Source organism: Microtus ochrogaster, chromosome 24 (assembly GCF_000317375.1).
Source record: "Microtus ochrogaster isolate Prairie Vole_2 chromosome 24, MicOch1.0, whole genome shotgun sequence".
NCBI classification, from domain to species: domain Eukaryota; kingdom Metazoa; phylum Chordata; class Mammalia; order Rodentia; family Cricetidae; genus Microtus; species Microtus ochrogaster.
This window is the reverse complement of record NC_022024.1, coordinates 3,793,277-3,810,165: the sequence shown is the minus strand read 5'-3', so window position 1 is coordinate 3,810,165 and position 16,889 is coordinate 3,793,277. Positions and strand designations below refer to the sequence as shown.

Here is a 16,889-nt window from a genome sequence, read left to right as displayed (position 1 = left end):
TGTGTGTGTGTGTGTGAGTACTCCACGGTCTCTTTCTCCCTGCACACTGACAAACTGCAGGTCTCTATGTTAATTGCCATGTACTGTCTACAGGAGCTTTTCTGATGAGGGTCGAGAGACACTGATTTATGGGTAAATAAGAACTTACGGGGTGGTTTATTACTGTATCCATTTAGCAGTATGGTAGTAGGTTCTCTCCCATGGCCTATGACCTCACCAGCCATATGTTTGGGTCTAGTTAAAGGTACGAGGCGTGGTTCTGTGGAATGAGTTTTAAACCCAGAGTCGTTCACACCACGATTACACAGCCAGCCTACCTTGCCGGGTCCACGTGCACTTCCAGAACAATGCTAAGATAAGTGAACTCTGCACTGTGAATTAAATTATAATATTAGATCTATTTTTAATTTGGAATATCTGATCTATAAATAAAAGTGATTTATGTGTCTTGAAATACTTCCTACAGAATTTTTTAGTGTTTTTATGTAGAATTTATGCTTGGGGGTGTTTTTTTTTTTTCTTTTTAAATCTTATTGAAGAGAATGTTTCTGAGACGCTTAAACAGCACTAGGGAGACGGGAAGAATGGGGCTGACTGATGTGGTTCTGGAGCCTCCGAGCTCCTCTGTTCTGCGTGTGGTGGTGTCTTTTCTCTGCGTTTAACAGAAGACGAGAGCTATGCCGCATTGTCTTAGAGGGACTGCTTTTATGACTAAGATGAGCAGAATCATATAAAAAGACAGTAAAATGTTCCATGTACGTCCCCCCTCAACTCCTTCCTGTCACTCAGCTCCTGTGTCTCTCTGGTGGGAGAAAATGGTTCTGAAGTTCATCTCTGTGAGTTCACCGTATGCGGGCTCCGTGCTGGGCTCTAAGTTCATCTCTGTGAGTTCACCGTATGCGGGCTCCGTGCTGGGCTCTATGTTCATCTCTGTGAGTTCACTGTATGCGGGCTCCGTCCTGGGCTCTAAGTTCATCCCTGTGAGTTCAGCATATGCGGGCTCCGTGCTGGGCTCTAAGTTCATCTCTGTGAGTTCAGCATATGCGGGCTCCGTGCTGGGCTCTAAGTTCATCTCTGTGAGTTCAGCATATGCGGGCTCCGTGCTGGGCTCTAAATTCATCTCTGTGAGTTCACCGTATGCGGGCTCCGTGCTGGGCTCTTAAGTTCATCTCTGTGAGTTCACTGTATGCGGGCTCCGTGCTGGGCTCTAAGTTCATCTCTGTGAGTTCAGCATATGTGGGCTCCATCCTGGGCTCTATGGTCATCACTGTGAGTTCACCGTATGCGGGCTCCGTGCTGGGCTCTATGTTCATCTCTGTGAGTTCACCATATGCGGGCTCCGTGCTGGGCTCTAAGTTCATCCCTGTGACTTCAGCATATGCAGGCTCCGTCCTGGGCTCTAAGTTCATCCCTGTGAGTTCAGCATATGCGGGCTCTGTACTGGGCTCTAAGTTCATCTCTGTGAGTTCAGCATATGCGGGCTCCATCCTGGGCTCTATGTTCATCACTGTGAGTTCACTGTATGCAGGCTCTGTGCTGGGCTCTATGTTCATCACTGTGAGTTCACTGTATGCAGGCTCCATCCTGGGTAAGGAGCTGAAGAATCTACTGATTGACTGTAATTTTCAGTAGGCTTGGGGAGAATGTTAACTTTCTAGGGAAGTGGCTATCAGTACAGTGTGAGTCAGCTTCCCATCACTGTAACAAAAACCCTTGAGATAATGAATCCATAAAGAGAGAGGTTCATCATTCTGCTCCCGGTCTTGGAGGCTTCAGGCCATGATCTAGTTGGCTCTGTGCTCTGAGCCTGTGATGAGTCAGGAGTGCTGGTGGAGCAAAACTCTTTGCCTCATTACGGGCTACAAGGCAGAGAAGCAGAGGAAGGACCAGAGTTCCGCATCTCACTTCCCTTTCAAGGGCATGTCCCCAGTGACCTAAGTTAGGGTGCCCATTCAGAGACCCTATCTCCAGGCTGACTGTTTCTCACTGGTACTGATGGTCAAGCCTGCTGAGCACCAAGATCCAGGCGATAGCAGACATTAGGAGATGCGTGGAGACATTGCTTCTTACCATCCAGGAGCCTACGGATGGTCAGTGACTGTAGGGAGAAGGGGAAAGGAAGGTGCAGTCTCTATCCCCGCTCTTCCCCTTTGCTCTTAGTAAGCGTGAGTACAAAACATATGCATTCCTCCACTGCCCAACATGAGATGCCTCACAAACAGTGACCTGGGAGGTCCCTGTGCCCTCAGAGAGCAGGCTGTTGACAGTCGTAGCCAGGGAGCTCTGCGGCTGTGCAGGCAGCCGTGGGTGGTAGGCAGTAGCCTTGGGGATGATCCAGGCGCAGGGTCCCAGAGCAGCCTGGCTCCCTCCCCTGGCAGCAGGCTTCCTTGGCCTTCCGTCTGGTAATTGCCAGCACCAGGCCTGCTCTGTCCCTGAGAATAAACACGTAGGCCCTTTTCATTTGGAGACCTTGCTGTTAAGCAAAAATAGCAATAGGAAATCAGAAGTGTTTCAGATCCAGGTCCTTTTCGGATGGCTGTTGGGACATGGTTTTCATCCCTGATGTTGGGCTTATCTTCCCTGCAGACTTGCTTGTTTCTCTCATTCAAGACAAAGTTTGCTTTCAGAGGCCCCTCCCAACAGGTAGGCTGAAAGACTCACTGAGTACCCTGTGAGCAAATGGTCCTTAATTCATTGGCCAATCTCAGAATTTCTAGCTCTGAGATGTTCAGGATGTTTCCTCAAAACGCTCTCTTTCCTTGATGATACAGGGGACACTCTTTCGGGACGAGGTTTCATTTTGTAGCTCAAGCTAGCCCAGAACATGCTACATAGCCCATGCTGGCCTCAAGCGTGTGATCCTCCTGCCTCACCCCGTATGTCACATCCAAGGCACCCAGCATACAATTTACATTGTGCTTTCCCCAGCTTAAATCATAGCTATTCCAGATAGTGCCAACGTGCGATTGATTCAAATGGGAACTCACTGACTTTATTTGGTAGGAAGGGGCATTTGATGAGCAGAGGCTAAGGATTGGTTGGCCCTGCTGCAATAGCCGCAGGCAAATGCCACGCTGGCTTGTTTTCTCTGAGCTCACTTCAGATGACATCGTTTGCTTTTGGAAAACAATATCGCAGACATGAAATAAGAAACGATGAGTCACATAATAAATATAATGCCAGGCTTGTGCCATGGCTACTTTTAGAGTATTTTAGCACTAACTTAATTATCTGTTTGTTACAAAAGTTGGCAGTCTGGGCTTTCTTCCCCAATGTAAACAAAATAATATTGTTTAATTCCTTTGCTACATATTGCTATAGTAGCAGAAACACACACACTCATGCACGTACACACATGCACACACACACAAACACAAACGATGCTAACTTTTATGCAATTTTAGAATGGAAAAATTTCATAGAATCCCTCCGCCCATTTTTTGTTTGCTTTTTGCTTTTTTTTTTTTCCGTTTTCTCTTGTTATCTGAAAGAAATTAAATGGAGTGCTCATTTGGGAAGAAGAAAAATACTGTGAAGAATTTCAGAGAAATCTTTGTCAGCCATGAGCTGCTCGCTGCCCCATCCAGGGTCAGGGTTCATCTCTGACAGCCCAGAATCTTGATCACCAGCCTGCTCAGCATCAGCTGAACGGTGGTGGCCGCCGCTTGCTGTGTTCAGTACATTCTCTTCTAGGCAGGCAGCCCTTTCCTGGAGCCAAACGATAATCAGAGGTTTGCCTGATGAGCGTGACATCTGAGCCAAAGGGTGCAGGCTGCTCTGAGTGGCGTGTGTCACACAGCCTCGGGTGCTGGGTGTCCTTCCCACACAAGCGGCTCCTCCTTTTGGACCATGAGGATGAGGCTGCCTGGCCCAGTGAGGAGCAATGTGAATAGCATCCTTTGTTAGAGCAAGACACAAAGGCCTCTAAGGTTTGAGCTGAGGAGAGTTCTGGGAAGCAAGACCATACTCATTGAACACTTGTCCTTCTGGAGTTTGCTACTCCTGCTGGCTCATCATCTCCAGTCTCAGGAGCACATTAACCCTTTAAAGCACTGTCCAGATAAGCACAAGACAGCAGAGCTTCCTACGGTCCTCAGCATCACCGAGAGGCCCGACGGCTAAGTGAAGATGAAGGGCAGTGCATACATCCCATGTAAAAGTACCAGGCAGTGAGGGATAGAGCGCCTGAGCGTGTGGAAGAAGCCCGGGAAATCTGAGCAGATCTGGAGGACACAGCGACTCCATTTTATAAAGGGCGCTTCCTCAGGCAGGCAGCACAGCCACATGGCTCTTCTATCGCACGCCAGCCTGGTTTGCTTTAGCGGCTAACCTCTCGCTAACAGAGTTCTGCAAACCTCATTCGTACGTAGAGTTAAACCATGTCGGATTGCGTCCTCAAATCTGGGGGCGCTTCACAAAGGCCTCGATGCCTGGACTCTGACGTAAGTGTGTGGCGTTCTGGGGGCTGACTCCTTTTTCTGGCTTGCTCAGAACACCGTTATTAAAGTACTTAAAAGATGTTCTGCGTTTCTTCAGTCAAATGCAGAGATTGTTTTTGATCCTGGGGTTGTTTTATGTTTGCCTGTTGAGGTGGCTTTTGTGCCCTGCGAAGTGATCCCGTTCATCCTGAGCGCATGAAGGTGCTACAAGGCTCACAAGCACTTTTTTTCTGGCTCAGGCCCGGAGGCAGTTGTTTTCCCAGGAGCCTTTGCTTCTTTTAGTCACCATACCCTGGGTGCTGGTTGGGATGTTCTTTACCGCTTAGTGACCTGACGTTCAGTTTGGATCAGCAGGCAAGTTGATATCTGAGGGACAAAGCTGGTTCCTACTAGCAGTTCCGATGTAAATACATTAATTGTAAGTTGAGTGTGGTGTCTCACACCTCCAACCCCAGCACTCAGGAGGCTGAAGTGCGGTGACAAGTTTGAGGCCAGCCTGGCTTACATAAGGACAGATGTTACATAGTATTTTAAAGAAAAAAATACATTTATTATATAATTTATATAATATTGGCTCCCTTTGACATTTGCTTTCTCCTATGGCACATGAGTTAAAACACCAATATTGTTAGCTATTGAGTAAAATTAAGATCTTTTTCAGTTCTATTTTTCCTTATAGTATATATCCCTGTTTTAAGTACAATAATTTTTTCTTGTGTTTTTATGTTGTAAATGCTATATTCAGTTAGGTTCATTTATGTTCATTTATTTCCATAGTTTTATTTAAGAACTTAAATTTATTAGCATTTAAATAAGCATTATTTCAAAGCCAAAACTGTTTAGGGCAAATCTAAAGAAATCTCAATGTTCCATTCTTATGTTCACACCATTCCTTCCCTTGAAATTGTGTGTGTGTGTGTGTGTGTGTGTGTGTGTGTTCACATGTGTGCAGGTGGATGTGGGGGCCAGAAGACAGTTTCTGGTGCTGTTCTTCCTCAGACCCCATCACTTTATTTTCTGAGAACAGGGCCTTTTACCTACCTCCTCTCCCATGGTTTTAAAAATTCACCCCCCCCAAAGATGACCAAATGCAAAGATCTTTATGTTCTCCCGTCCCCCTGCGTTTGAAATGGAAATATCCCATTGTACTTTAAGAATGGCCTTTTCTTTTCTAATAGTCCAAGTTCAGGAGCACCGAAGGAGCGGAAAGAGGATGAAACAACTCTTGATTTCTTGAAGTAGAGTTGCAGTTTATTAAGAGAGATTTTAATATAGATTTCAAACAGATGAAGCAGAGGAGAGATGTTCAGGAATAATGCATGCCTTATCCAAGAGTATAGATGTGAGCTTGTCAAAGGAGGGCAAAAGTTTGTAAATGATAGGCTTCACGTAGATTCTAGTTATGTGGGCTAAGAGAGCAGGGAGATGCCCGGGAGGAGAAGAAGATGAACACAGGTGTGGAATGGGCTTCCCAAGGGAGAGTCGCAATTAAGTGTCTTAGCCCTAGCCATATATTCTATTTTGGTAACTCTCAAGTTATATCTTGAAGGGTTGCTAAGAAACAATCTTCTCCTGTCTGTCTTTTATTTTTAGATAGGGTCTCACTGTGTAGCCCCGGATGGCCTGGAACTTGCTATGTTGAAATTGTGGAAATAATCGTGGGCCATTGTCTTGTTCCTGATGAAGACATTCAGATGGAGAATGCACTAGATCTGGAGTTCAGGTCTTAAGGTAGACACTGGATATTAAGTAAGTGTGTGTTGACTTCAAACCACATGGACATGAAGAACACACAGCGCTGGTACAGCAGCTGTTGAGCCAGACCAGTGACTTGCAGGAGCTGCCGAAAGCCTGGGAAATCTCCACAGGAAGAAAAGATGAAGTGACTTCCAGCTTGTCTCACTGGTAAAGGAAGGGAGAAGACAGAGTTCATAGAAATGTCTTTCAGCTGGCAGGATATTTATGAAGGTTAGCTGGTTGACCAGTACTCCCGAGAACTTTGCTGAAGATGTCTGGAAGGGCATTCTGTGGTCTAAGGAGAGAGGTGGTAGAACAGGTGTGTCAAGGGAGGGCTGAAGAAGTCTGAGTCTGAACTGCTAATGGTTATGATGCCACACTTGCTGTTATCTAGAGCGCTGAAAGATTTGAAAATTGAGATTCAAAGAATGCAGTAAGAAAAAGGGTACTTTGAAAAGTCCATACAGACAGATTTTGGGGGGGGTTTGTTTACATCCCTATGCCTGTTTATTGTATGATTTTATATTTACATGTATTATAGGTAGAGGAAAAACATATCAGTCAAGCCAGGTCTGGGGGTGTAATACTGTTATACCAGTTACTCAGGAGGCTGAGTCAGGAAGATCACAAGTTCAAGGCCAGTCAGGGCAACTTAGTGGCACCCTGACTGAAAGCAGGATAGGGCTGAGGCGGAGGGGCTGCTGCACACCTAGCAGAGCCACGGGCAGGTTGCAGCGCTCGTATCCTGGGCTCTCTGCCTACCCAGGATTGCTAGCTTGAGGCAGCTTTTGGTGGACTGCCCACAGCAGCCTCAGGCTGGATTGAACTTGTCAGGATGTAGCCACCATCCTTCATCCGTCTGGGTGAGCCCTCACCTTCAATGTCACCGTCACAGTGTCGGCCAAGATGCCTGTCTTACTGTGTCTTCACTCCAGCCCACCTTCTTAAAGCTTTGACTCAGTACCCTTCCCAGTTTCTTCTGGGTTTTTCAAGCCTGGCAGATATTTCTTATTAAGAACCTGGCCTGGCCACGCCCCCGGAAACACTTCTTTCAAAAATTGCTTCTTCAATGGAAAAACATTTTCTTAGAGTTTTCTCAAGAGGAACTATATTGTTGTTATTATTGTTATCAAACATGATTCATTGCCCTCCTTCTAAGTGGCCAGGGAAGACATGAGCATAATTTAGGCTGAAGGTTGAGGTCACCATCTGCCAGCTTCTCCGCCGCAGGGTCTGCTCGTCCGCGGACATCCTTGCCCTCTCCTTCTCCACCCACTCTCTCCTGGCTGCTCAGACTAGGTGGGTACTTGGAGGTGTCTGCACCTGCGGCCGCTCCAGCCCTCCCAGGCTTAGAAGAAGTGCGACATCCCTGCCTTCTTTCTGGTTTCTGTCCTCCGAGCAGGCTCTGGACTCGGGGACTCAGACCGCCCTGCTTGCTCAGGCTGAAGCCGGGATTGGGTGCTGAAGCGCCGCCTCCGTCTCTGTGCGCCCGCGCGCTCGCTCCCGCCCTACTCCCCTCCCAGCCGGCTCCGGTCGCAACCGTTTGGGATCCGCACTGCAGCTGCCAGCCGGTCTCCCGGAGCTCCTGCTGCTCCCGCCGCGTCTCTCTGATCCTCTCGTCTCCGGAGCTCCAGCTGCCCACGGAGCCTCGCCGGCTTGGACTCTCTTGAGTCCCGCGTGCGGAGTCGTTCCGGCGCAGCAGCGAGGACCCGGGAGGCCGACGGTGCTCTCGGATGCGGCAGGACAAGCTGACCAGCTCCCTGCGTCGCGGCGGGCGATGCCAGAAGCGCCAGGGCGGCGGCGGCGGTGGCGTGGGCACCATCCTGAGCAATGTGCTCAAAAAGCGCAGCTGCATCTCACGGACCGCGCCCCGGTTGCTGTGCACCTTGGAGCCGGGTAAGGCGCGGGTTGTGGATGGGCACCGAGGTGCAGGTGGGAGGGATGGGAGCAGACCCCGGCCTGGGTGCGTTCAACTGCCACCAGGGCACAGACGACCCCGCTGTCCCGAAGAAGCCACCCCGCGGCCTATGCACTCGGTGGGGAAGTGAAGGAGGCTGCCCCTTCCAGCCCAGGCTGCATCACCTATTGTGCTTCGGGTTCCCTGGAAGCCAGACCTCCAAAGAGGTGTGTGGGTTGGCCTTGACCCCGCAGGTTGGAGGGAAAGGCAGCTACTGCAAAGGGCTATCCAGTATGTGTTTTCCCGAGAGTCTCTGTGATGTGTTTGTGTTGGGGTAGGAGAGGGCACGAACTGTGCCTAGGTAAGGTCCAGGAGCCAGCCTGGCCTTGTGAGAACAGGCCCTTCCTACCGTCACCTTGTGTTTACATATCCCTGTTTCTCCAGGCTCTGCTTATCTCCGCGCCAGCTCGGTCACCTGGCATCGTTGCTTAGGGTTTTAAGAGCCTGCCCCTGGCACCCGCGCCTGGATGCTGAGGGTTCTGGCAGGGGGTGGCCGCTCTGTTTGCCCGCTGAGCCTGAGCTCTGTGCTTGCTCACCTTTCCCTGGAGTGGCCCCAGCTGCCTCCAGGCAGTTTGTGGTCTCCAACGTACCCTCCTTTCCCACCTCTCCACCCCTCTGGGACTTGCTGTCACCCTGCTGCTGCAGATTCTGCCCAGGCACTGGGTCCCAAAGGGTGGAATGCGTCGCTGCCTTTCCGAACCTCGTGGCTTCTTTGTTTTTCTCCACTACTGAAGTGTCTAATTGCAGAGTATGGTATTTATTCATAGTCTCCTTTTTACCTTTTTCTTTCTTTCTTTTTTTTTTTTTTAAAAATCGCCTTCCCACGTTGAATCTTCCCACGTTTTGTATTTCTGAATCCAGAACAGCTGTGATTATTAGATGAAATATAAACCTCCTCGCCTCTCATCTCACTTAGAAGAAAAGAGCGTGAAAATGACCCGATTTAAGCCTTTGCATGCGGGCGGCGAATGATCAGTTTCACTTAAAACCTGATTCATTTTTGATCAGGAGAAAATAGTTGTGGTTTTGACTAACTAGCCCCAGTTGGGTTTCAGCACAGGAAAGCAATCGGATTACTCCCAGCAAGTGGCTCCAAAAAGTCAAAGCAACATATTTTGTCAATCACAGCGGGAACCCGGTGGTTTCAGGGCAGTGGCAAAGTCACCATGGGTCAGGATTTCTTGGTTTTTGTTGTAATAGAGCGAAAATTATAATTATAAGCGCTTACATTCAGCACCCCAGACCTGGACAGCACCCTTTCAACAAAGTCCATTTCACTGGTTGGAACTGGAGGTATTCTTGGTACCACTATGGAGGCAGGAGGTGATTAAAACCGTTCTCAGAGATGAGAATCAGTGGGCAATTAATTTTTTCTTGGAGAAGAAATTCATCTATCCAGTTATAACACGCTTTTGATTTTTAAAGCTTTGAAATGTCAAGGTATCATCAGATGCCCTGCATTTTTGACAGGAAATCTAGGTCCAGAACACTTGTACAGGGCCCCATAACTCCATCATCAATAAGAACAACATCCCACCACCTATCTGCTACTGTCATGGGCTTGGGCTAACCAGGCATGCCTTTCTTGCTTCTTGATCCCATATGTATGCCTTTTAAAAGGCCACTTTCTTTTTTTTTTTAAGACCTGAAGATTACTCCTATCTGTGCCTACCTCTAAGTGCTCCATCTACGTGGTAGAAGTTGCAAGGTTTTAATATGTGCAGCCTACAGACTTCTTAGCAGCAAGTGTCGTCATTTGATCGTTCTGAATATTTATTGAGAATGTTTGACATTTCTTGATCTTTGAACTTGTAAACAATAAATCTTTTTTTCTTTTTAATTAGCTAAAGGGGCTAGGGAGATGGCTGAATGCTAAGGTGCTTGTTGTGTGCACATGAGGGCCTGAATTTGCATCCCAAGAACCCATGCAAACTGCACAGTGCAAACCTGTAGCCCCAGCATTCAGAGGTGGTGGTGGGATATACCCATCTCTGGAGTTTGATAGCCTAGCAGCATGGGTGAGCTCCACAGTGAGACACTGTGAGCCAAAGTATACGGTGGAAAGTGACTGAGGAAGACACCCAATGTGCATGCTTACTTGTACACATACACACATGCACCCACAACACACACACACACACACCACACACCACACTACACACACACCACACATACCACACACACACACCACACACACACACCACACACACACACCACACATACCACACTACACACACCACACACTCACACACCACACACACACCACACATACACACACCACACATACCACACACCACACATACCACACACCACACATACCACACACCACACATACACACACACACACAAACACCACACACACAGCTTAAAGTTGGGCAGGATGATGGTGCCTGACTATAATCCCAGTACTTAGAAGATACAGGAAGTGAAGACACGGCAGATCTACACAACGAGTTCTAGGCAATTAGTGATGAAGTAATGAGTCTGCGTGAAAACTAAGCTATGTTATCAAATGATTTTGAAGTTGTATAAAAAAGGATATATTGTATTTCAGTTTTGATTATATTATATTTTCATAAATTTTTAAACAAAAATAAGAATTGTTATAGAATTTCTCTTCAATAACAACACATTTCTATTACAGAATTGTGAATAAAGGCTAAATATAAATAACAAAAATTTATTTTTTATTTACTTTCCCACTTTTGTTCCATAGATTTGGGATCTAAATTAAAGAAAATTAAAGCATTAGATTACTTAGGATTAGAATTTAGTCCTATATTTACTTTATAGTCTAGAACTTGATATGTTTTTATCCTCAACAAATAGGTTTATTAAGATAGAATTAAAATATTTGGAAGTTACCAAATGGAATTGTCGTAATAAATCCTCCCATAAGCAGAAGGGAGTATGGGAAGGTGTAGCTCAGTGAAAGAGCATGTACTGGGCTATAGATTCGATCCCGGTGTTGCTAAATCAAAGCAAACAGGAAGAGGTACACCGATGACCCTAACTTTGTCCTGTGAGGACTCTAGCTCAGCACCTTGTCCACACCAGGCACTAGCTCTCCTGTCTTGCTGCATTCACAGTGCCACAATGGCATTGCACAGCTTCTGATGCTCCAGTGAAGTAGCCTGTGTTGGAAATGAAGCCTATGGTCTCACACATGCTAGACAGTGGATGCACTGCCAAGCTTCAACTCCAGTTGCCTTAACTGTCTTAGTCTGTCTGTTGCAGAAAAACAAGCTCTAAACTGGAGAATCACTCCTTTGTGTTTTATAACTGCTAGCTACCCAGGTGAGATTTACAGCCAGTCGCTGCCAACAGTCCTCTGAGGTAGAAGCTGCTGTCCTCACTTCAGTGATTAGGGAACTGAGGTGCAGACAGGCTAAGGAGTTTGAGTTTAGGACCAGAGATGATGATGGTTTGTGGCTCTCGCCTGTGGTGTCAGGTATTGGCTTTGATTTTGTGTTACTCCAGGCATCTGTGGGAGCTACCATCTGATGTTTTAAACTCCATTTTATTGTCTTAAGCCATTTTTCATTAGAATTAATGTATTTTAATTAAACTGGCTAAAATTTAGTAAAAACATTTAAAATTTTAATACAATTCAGTAGAGTCAAGTGTTGAATTTATTTATGATATAACTTTGTTATTATTCACATAAACAACAACTACTTAATTTCCTTCCAGGAGCTGACACAAAATTGAAGTTCACACTTGAGCCATCTTTAGGCCAAAATGGGTTTCAGCAGGTAACTTCGTTTTTGGCTTTTAAGGCATTTTTTTTTTTAATTTGGGGATATCAGCAGGGTACATTGTCATATATCCTTAAAATGAAAATATTCACATATATTTTTATACATAAGAGATGTCAGTTTTTTCCTCCAGTTTGTAACAAAATAACTTTTAAAGCCTAAGTAACCTGGGTTTATAGTTGCAATGAACAATTTTGCATTTTTTAATGAAGTGATACAAGTGTAGGTGAATATGGTTACAGTTTCACCTCAGACACCACAGAGAAGCTCACAGATAAGAGCTTTAACTCATAGAATGTATGGTGTTTTGTTTCAGATCTTCCTAACTGTTGGGGTCACATGGGCAACAGGAGTGTTTGGTTAGGATATTTAAGGCTTGGGACCCTTACAGCCCCCAGAAAGATAGCTTCTGGCAGAGAGAAGCCCTGTGTTCTAGGGTGCTGTGTTAATTTTTTCATGTCCTATGGATGTTGTCTTAGTCAGGGTTGCTATTGCTGTGACAAAACACCATGACTGAAGCAAGGTGGGGAGGAAAGGGTTTATTCAGCTTACACTTCCACATCACAGTTCATCATCAAATAAGTCAGGGCAGGAACTCAAACAGGGTAGGAACCTGGAGGCAGGAGCTGATGCAGAGGCCACAGAGGGGTGCTGCTTCCTGCCTTGCCCATGACTTGTACATCCTGCTTTCTTATAGAACCCAGGACCACCTGCCCAGGGATGGCACCACCCACCATGGGCTGGGCCCTCCCACATCAATCACTAATTAAGAAAATGCCCTACAGACCTGCCTTATCCTGTAGCCAGATCTTACTGAGGCGTTTTCTCAATTGAGGCTCCCTCTTGTCCAGTGAATCTAGTTTGTGTCAAGTTGACATAAAAATTGCCAGCACAGATGTCCAGATGGGGAAGCTGGGAAATGCTGCTCCGGGTTCGTATTATTACTTCTCTAATATTTCTCTCTGGTCCTAGTGGTATGATGCTCTCAAGGCAGTTGCCAGACTGTCAACAGGGATCCCAAAGGAGTGGAGGAGAAAGGTGAGTTCACAGGGCTAAAATACAAAACCACCACCACTCTGCCCATTAAAATACCCGGGAAGTCAGAAAGTGTATTCTTCATTAATCGTGCATCGGGTATTCATGGTTCGTGCCAGGTAGTGTTCGGGGTGCTACGGATGCAGCCATGGGAACAACAGCAGATGGAATATTTTGTCCTCATAAAACTTACAGGGAATCCAATAGAGTGTGTCACACCGTGATGTGTGCTGTAGATAGACATAAAGCAGAGAGAGAGATAAAGAGAGTGTGGGAGAAGAGGGATAAGGAGGTGGAATTTTATATAGAAGGTGACATGTGAGTAGGGACCTGAAGGAGGAAGTGAGCAGTCAACTGCAGCTGCCTGGGGGAAGGCACTCAGGTGGGGAGCACCTGGGGTGTGATCTCAGAAGAGGAAGAGGCTATGGTGGGAGGCTCATAGAGGCAGGGGAAGCCATAGGAGGGGCTGGGTCTAGAGGCAACTTGAGTGGCTCAGCCATGAATGTCTTCCTAGGCTGTAGATGCACTAGGGCTCTTCATAAAGAGAGAGAGAGAGAGAGAGAGAGAGAGAGAGAGAGAGAGAGAGAGACACACACACACACACACACACACACACACACACACACACACACACACACCAGAGAGAGCTCCAGGAAGCTCCAAGCAGTCTGGTCAGGTCAGATGGGCTACTTTGCCTACTGCTTTGAGCGTATGGGATGTGAGGCTACATACCAGGAAACATGTAGATTAAATAATTCAGGCAAGAAAGGGGCCAGTGGTCCCTGGAGATGGTGAGAAGGGCTAGATTCTGAATGTACTTTAAAGCCTGAGCTGAGATGAATGCCCAATGCTTTGACTATCAGACATATGCGGGATGTCAAAGATGACCTCCAGATTTTGGCCCAAGTGGCTGTAAAGGTAGAGTTGCCGTTGGTGTGGATGCGAGGAACAGATGTGTGTGTGTGTGTGTCTGTCTGTCTGTGTGTGTGTATAATGAGGCAGTGGTGGGTGAGATAATTGGTCTGACATCTGTTGCAGTCAGATACCTGATATGAATCTAATGCAAAGGTATCCAGTGGGCATTTGAGTGGAATTCTGATGCATAGACATCTGGTTGGAGATATTAATCAATGCTGTTCTTGCCAAGTTATGTTCAAATGCTGAAGTCTGAAATGTACTCTAAGGTTATTAATTTATAAATGTAATCTTAACGTTGGAATTTGAACACTGAGTGTTTCTTAAGTGAAAATTAATGTGGAGTTATGATATTCATTTTTCGGAATTAGATTATCTTGGTCAGGTAAAGGAGTGAAAATATCTAGTGAGTCTTGAGAAACTTATTCATCCCGAGACCCCATCTGTCAGGGTTGTGTGTAGAGAGCATGTGTGTGCAAGGAGGCTTAAGGCAGTGGCCTCTGTGGGGAAGAGCAGTCCATGTGTGACCAAGCAGCTGTTGCTTGAGAAGAGAATGATTTGGAAGTGAACAAAACAAAACAAGGTCACGGAATTTTACAGCCTATTCAATGAACTGAAATAAAATGAAAGAAGTTCTGGCTACTTTCTTTCCTAACGATTAGATTGTTCCTTGGCACGTAGTAGGAACACAGCAAATATTTATTGCAAGAGAGAGTGGAAGCTGCAGGCTGTGCTTTAACACAGCAGACTAAGCTCGTATGCGTGGGCTAGCCCAGGTCTCAGAACAGTTCCTTGCCCTTCCTGGATGCAATCTTACTTTTCTAATAACAGCGGGGCATTCTGCTTTACCGATCTTCTTTACGCAACCCTTCAGGTCTGGCTGACCTTGGCGGATCATTATCTGCACAGTATTGCCATCGACTGGGACAAAACCATGCGCTTCACTTTCAATGAGAGAAGCAATCCCGATGATGACTTAATGGGGATCCAGATCGTCAAGGTAATGCTCCCGAACCTGGCTTCTTGTTCTGATATTGCAAAAAGGACCCAAAGAGCTAAACATTTCCTAGACAGAGGGTCAGATGACCTCTACCTCCAGGACTGGATGTCTATGTTCACTTGCTTCCTCATCCCATCCATGGTGAAGCTTTTGTATGGAGAGTTTGATGCCTTGCCTTCATAAATTTAAATGTTGCCAGCAAGCAGAAAATGGGCTTGAGCTTCCGTTCATGTTCAACTGATCTAATTTTGTTACACAACAGGAGATTGAAGCTTTTTTATTTTTCTGTAGTATTGCTCAGGATATCAATTGTACTTTCACATTAAAGTCTTTGGACTGAGAAATTTAGACGTGAGTATATTTCGTATTAGAAACATTTGTCTCTTATTAGAACCTTTGCTAGTCTGAATGTTAGTGTGTCGATAGTTAGGTTAGCTGATGGATCTGCGTTAAACCAGGTGGGTTAGCATTCGGTTCAGGTCCGCTTTGGGCAGCTATGGTTGGGTGCCTTTATTGTTGAGGCTGATACAAGAGCCAACAATGCTGATTTCATTTGGTACCAGAATAATCCTTGTACATAAGGCTTGGGCACTTGGGCTTTGAGTTTATGAGTGTTCCACAGTGGGATGCTAAGCTGGGATTTGAAAAGGAAGGCTGTCTCATCTACATTTTGGCCACCACTAGATGGCTAATGTGTTGTCACATTTAAATCCATTTTTTTTTTTAAAAAAGAACAAACTAAAACAAGCCACTTTCTGATGTAACTTGGTTTGTTTCAAATGAACATTTAAAAAAAATTATAGCACTTCACACTGCTTGTTGAACCCATTTGCATTATCCACCTTCTAATGCTTTATTTGAAATTTCAGCATAGGACAAAATTTCCTATTTGAAATAGTCCCTTTCTGTTTAACTTATGAATTAAGGCAGTGCACTTTCAAGCAACGTTATTTTATGTATATGGATGTTTTGTTGGCATGCATGTCTGTGCATTCCTGTCATTTCTGGGTACCTATGGAAGTCAGATGAGGCCAACAGGTCCTTTGGAACTGGAGTTTAAGACAGTTATGAACTGCCATCTGGATGCTCAGGATTGGACCCCTGTCCTCTGGAAGAACAGCCAGTGTTCTTGATCACTGAGCCATCTCTCTACCCCGGTTTTGTTTAGCTTTTTTTTTTTTCTCCTTGTTTTGCCTTTTGAGATGGGGGTCTCACTGTGTAGCCCTGGCTGACTTGGACTCACTATGCAGACCAGGCTGGTCTTGGTCTCACAGAAATCCGCCTGCCCCAGCCTCTTGAGCGCTGGGGTTAAAGGAGAGCACCACAATGACCGGCTTAGGCAAAACACATCTTATAATCACGTTATTAAAAGGGATATCTTATTTTTTTTCATTGAAGCAAATGCTCCATCAGTAAAATGATCTTTTCTCCTAAAAACCATGGTGTCATCTTGGTAATTAAATTAAAGATATTAGCGCCGATACACCTTGAAGCACAGCAGGTGTTTTCGTAGCGTGCTCTGCACAGGATGATGTGTCTGCGTATTATAATGACTTTGCTGTTTAGTTTTAGCAGTGAAACCTCTAAACCTCATACCATATTTTGTTCAAAGGATCAATGTTATCATCCTGCATTGTGTGCTGAAATGACTGTATATACAAACACACTAATGGACATCTTTAAAAGACTCTCCACTTAGACGAAACTGCAATGCAGTTTTGTTGATTGAGTAATTCTTTGTGTTGATTCTGGAAGTACTCTGAGAACAGTTGCTTGACTAAAACAGCCCTCCTGTCTCTTTCTTAGGGCGGCATGGTTGAAAGCAGTAGGGAAATACAATTCACAGGAGTGTTCTGGCTCCTGTGTATAAATTGTTTATAAATTAAAAACCAAAATCTAGCCAGGTGGTGGTGGCACACACCTTTAATCCCAGTACCCAGGAGACAGGGGCAGGCAGATCTCTCTGAGTTTGAGGCTAGCGTGGTCTACACACTGAGTTCCAGGACAGGATCAAGGCTCGGGTTTGGAGAAACCTTGTCTCAAAAGAC

The 16,889-nt window shown here is 45.8% G+C and overlaps 1 protein-coding gene across 2 annotated transcripts in view; it reads left to right on the top strand.

Moving 5' to 3' along the window:
* Window positions 1-16,889, top strand: part of Tbc1d30 (TBC1 domain family member 30) — a 79,410-nt gene that overhangs the window by 32,282 nt on the left and 30,239 nt on the right. The window contains exons 1-4 of one of the 2 annotated variants that reach the window (XM_005357925.3): window positions 7,502-8,072; window positions 11,827-11,888; window positions 12,864-12,929; window positions 14,716-14,841. In XM_005357925.3, coding sequence (XP_005357982.1) covers window positions 7,910-8,072; window positions 11,827-11,888; window positions 12,864-12,929; window positions 14,716-14,841 — 417 coding nt within the window. In that variant the 5' untranslated portion in view covers window positions 7,502-7,909. Of the gene's footprint in view, window positions 1-7,501; window positions 8,073-11,826; window positions 11,889-12,863; window positions 12,930-14,715; window positions 14,842-16,889 lie in introns of those variants that run through there. The other variant, XM_026784546.1, reaches the window with a different exon arrangement.